Below are 3,093 nucleotides of genomic sequence, written 5' to 3'. Positions count from 1 at the left end.
CAAGGTCCATTACCAGAAAGTGAAGGGATTTACTGGAACTATGAAAATCATTAGTATGAGAGACACAATCATGGGATAGGAGAAAAATGGAATAAGGGAACATAAACATGGGATACTTTAGTTCAGAAAGAAAAAAAGGTATTGAAGTTATAAAATGAGTTTTGCACAACATTTTAGAGTGGTTCTGGTCTCTTTTAGATATGTATGGATAAGCAACTAAAAATTAGACTCCTGAAAGAAGACAGAATACATAAAATAATATGCTAGTAAAACTAAATCTAAATACTGGGACTCTTATGAGGGTCATAGTGTGCAGTGTGCAAAAGCAGAAGATTGTGGATTGCTGAATTAAGGATTAACATGATTCTTTCTAACCACTGTATGACACTTTTGCCCATGTTGTGTACCAATGGAACTTCACAGTAAACCTCATGTCATTGTCCTTGGAGCTTTGAATTCTGAAGTATAATAAGTTTAATGTTAGATTTTGAATAATGATAAATTTGCAATTTGTATTTTGGTCACCGGCCTATGAAAAAGAGGAAGCCTGAAATTTTGGGGAATGATTGTAATTCTTAGTTCTTTGTGAGATCTGGTCATTCTTTTGAATTTGACACATCTGGTAATGATTATTCAATGTCTCTCTTTCTACTTCCTCTTTTGAGTGGCAATAGAAGTTAGGAGTTAGTTAGAGGGGCAGGGAGCACAACCTCCCGCCTGAGAGCGTGCCTGGGAGAGCGCTAGCAAGCAAGCACAAGTCTGCAAGAGATGGAGAAAGCAGAACCTCAAGTTTCCAGATGGCCCATCAGCTTGTACCCCCGCCCCAAAATTAGTGTCCTGTGTATTCCTTATGCACTTTCCAGATATCCCTGCTTCCAGTTGAGAACCCTGATCATGTGTCCAGGCTAGACCCCGGCATGTAGGATCGTAGGATGGGGAGCATCCCTGCCCACTTCCTAGAGCCTGAACCAGTCTTCAATTATCTAGGACAGGCTGTCTGAGAACAACAAAAACAAACCAAACAAAAACAAAACAAAAGAAGCAAGCAAAAAAAAAAAAATCCACAAAATAAAACAAAACCCAAACCAAACATTTATTATCATAACCAATTATTGCTATGATACATTAGAAAGGCAAAGCACAGCAATGCCAGTGTTTATAGCTTTTGTTCACAAAGAACTCATTGAGAAAAGGAATACCTTATTGCTCAGGGGACACAGCAGAGATTAGGAACACAAATATCCCAGATGATCAGGACAAAGGGGCTGAGACCAACATAACTAAGTACTAAAAATGCTTTAATATATAGTATTGTGGAGTCATGTGTCACTGTGGAACCTATGTATAAGGAGAAAATGAAATCTGCCAAATAAAAGAAAAGAAAACAGGTCATGAGAGTGAGAACTCTCTGTGTAGCTCTGATTTCTGGCCTGGCATTGTTTGCAGACCTGGAGCTGTGGAGGTAGAGGACACGCTTGTGATGCTTATACAGATGGAGAGCCATGGACCCACTGCTCCAGCCCATGAGACTTTGGAAAATGACATCACGAAAAGCCATGAAAGAAAGGAACAGCCATTTAACTATGTTCCTGGATGGCAGCATATAGCAATACACAGTAAACATCCCAACTTCAGAACTGTTCATGCTACTGCCTGCTGTGATATAGTGAAGCAAATTGGAGCTTATCAGGGTATTAAATATCCAAAAGAGGAGGAGAAAGGCAAGAATATGCCATGCCGTCTGTGGTTTGAACTTTCTCCACAGTGTGGTCCTGGGACTGATGGTGACAGCCTGGACCACGCTGAGGAGACAGGTGGTGCAGATAGAGAGGCCACGGGCAACCCTTTCTAGATAAATTATAATTTTACAACCAACATCACCCAGGAAGTTTCTGATGTAAAAACTTGTGGCTATGTTTCTGACACCTATGCAATAAATAATGATTGTGTTTACAAAAGCCAAGTGGACTAGAATAACATCTATTATTTTCTTCTCAGGACCTATGATGACTACATATAAATGTCTCACAAATAACATGTTGTTTCCTAAAACTCCAAGTAAAATAAGTGAAAGGAAAATTGTCCCCGCGATGAGGTCACTCCAAATCATCTTCATGCTCAGAACTAGGAAAGCCTTTTCAGAAACACAAGGAAGTAAACATGATATAGTTCATGCCTGTAGGTTTTCTGTTTTCTTTAGTGAAGTGAAGATTATATTATTAAATGCAGAGTTCTTTGCTTAAAGTTTCCTGATCTTGTTCTTGGACCTTCTATTCTTGCTTCTACAGACCTGGAGGTGATGATGTTGACAATTGGACATGAGCACCATGCTGATGCCTCCACAGAAGGTAGTTCTTTATATTCTTCATATCTAAACATTTTCCCATGAGAACAACCACATAAAGGACAGCATCCTAGAGTTTCCAAGTCATGATACTGAGCATTAGATGCCTCTCCTCTTAAACCCTCATTGCAGTCTGGTACACACTCATCACTCAAGTATGCACTGAGCTAACAACAACAACAAAAACAATTGGTAGTTTCTCCAAGTTTCTAGAATACATGCCCAAACAGTGTTGCTTTCCAGGTAAGTATATGTGGCTTTTCTTTGACTGCAATTCTGAATTTACTTTAGAAATAAATAATAAAAAAGATTAATTTGTTATAATAGTACGTAGCTTATCACTAATTTTATTTGGAAGTGTTTCATTAATTTTTGTTCCATTTCATCTTATTCATGGGATCATGTGAAAAGTAAACTACCCCCTTACTTTTCTTGACCATTCTTTATGGATAGTCTCCCAAGGAAACATCCAATCTCAGCTCACAGTTTAGGCATTGTTCCTCTGGACTCCAGGCAGAAGTGTTTCTTACCACGTTGATTTCTAAGGTTCCCCAAATCAGTGCTTTTATCAGTCAAGTATTCTATACCCTGTAAATGACAAACAACCTATTAACTCATACTGATTTGGGTAATTTTCTACACGACATCCATTTTTTATTCTCCCTCTTAAAGTTAAAGTAAGGATTAAACATAAATATCTCCATTTTGACCCCATTTTCACAAATCATAAAGAGTTTAGTGTGGGAACC

The 3,093-nt window shown here is 38.4% G+C and overlaps 1 protein-coding gene across 1 annotated transcript; it reads right to left on the bottom strand.

Moving 5' to 3' along the window:
• Nucleotides 1–1,207: 1,207 nt before the first annotated feature.
• On the bottom strand, nt 1,208–2,116 carry Vmn1r204 (vomeronasal 1 receptor 204). The gene has a single exon (NM_001045544.1). It carries the CDS (start codon nt 2,114–2,116, stop codon nt 1,208–1,210), a length of 909 nt encoding a protein of 302 aa, NP_001039009.1.
• Nucleotides 2,117–3,093: the final 977 nt, after the last annotated feature.

Source organism: Mus musculus, chromosome 13 (assembly GCF_000001635.26).
Source record: "Mus musculus strain C57BL/6J chromosome 13, GRCm38.p6 C57BL/6J".
NCBI lineage: Eukaryota > Metazoa > Chordata > Mammalia > Rodentia > Muridae > Mus > Mus musculus.
The sequence above is the reverse complement of the archived record's forward strand: the minus strand, read 5'-3'. Positions and strand labels throughout refer to the sequence as shown.

Coding starts and splice junctions, on each gene's coding strand:
- Vmn1r204 (NM_001045544.1), bottom strand. CDS start 2,116: ATGAAGATGATTTGGAGTGACCTCATCGCGGGGACAATTTTCCTTTCA.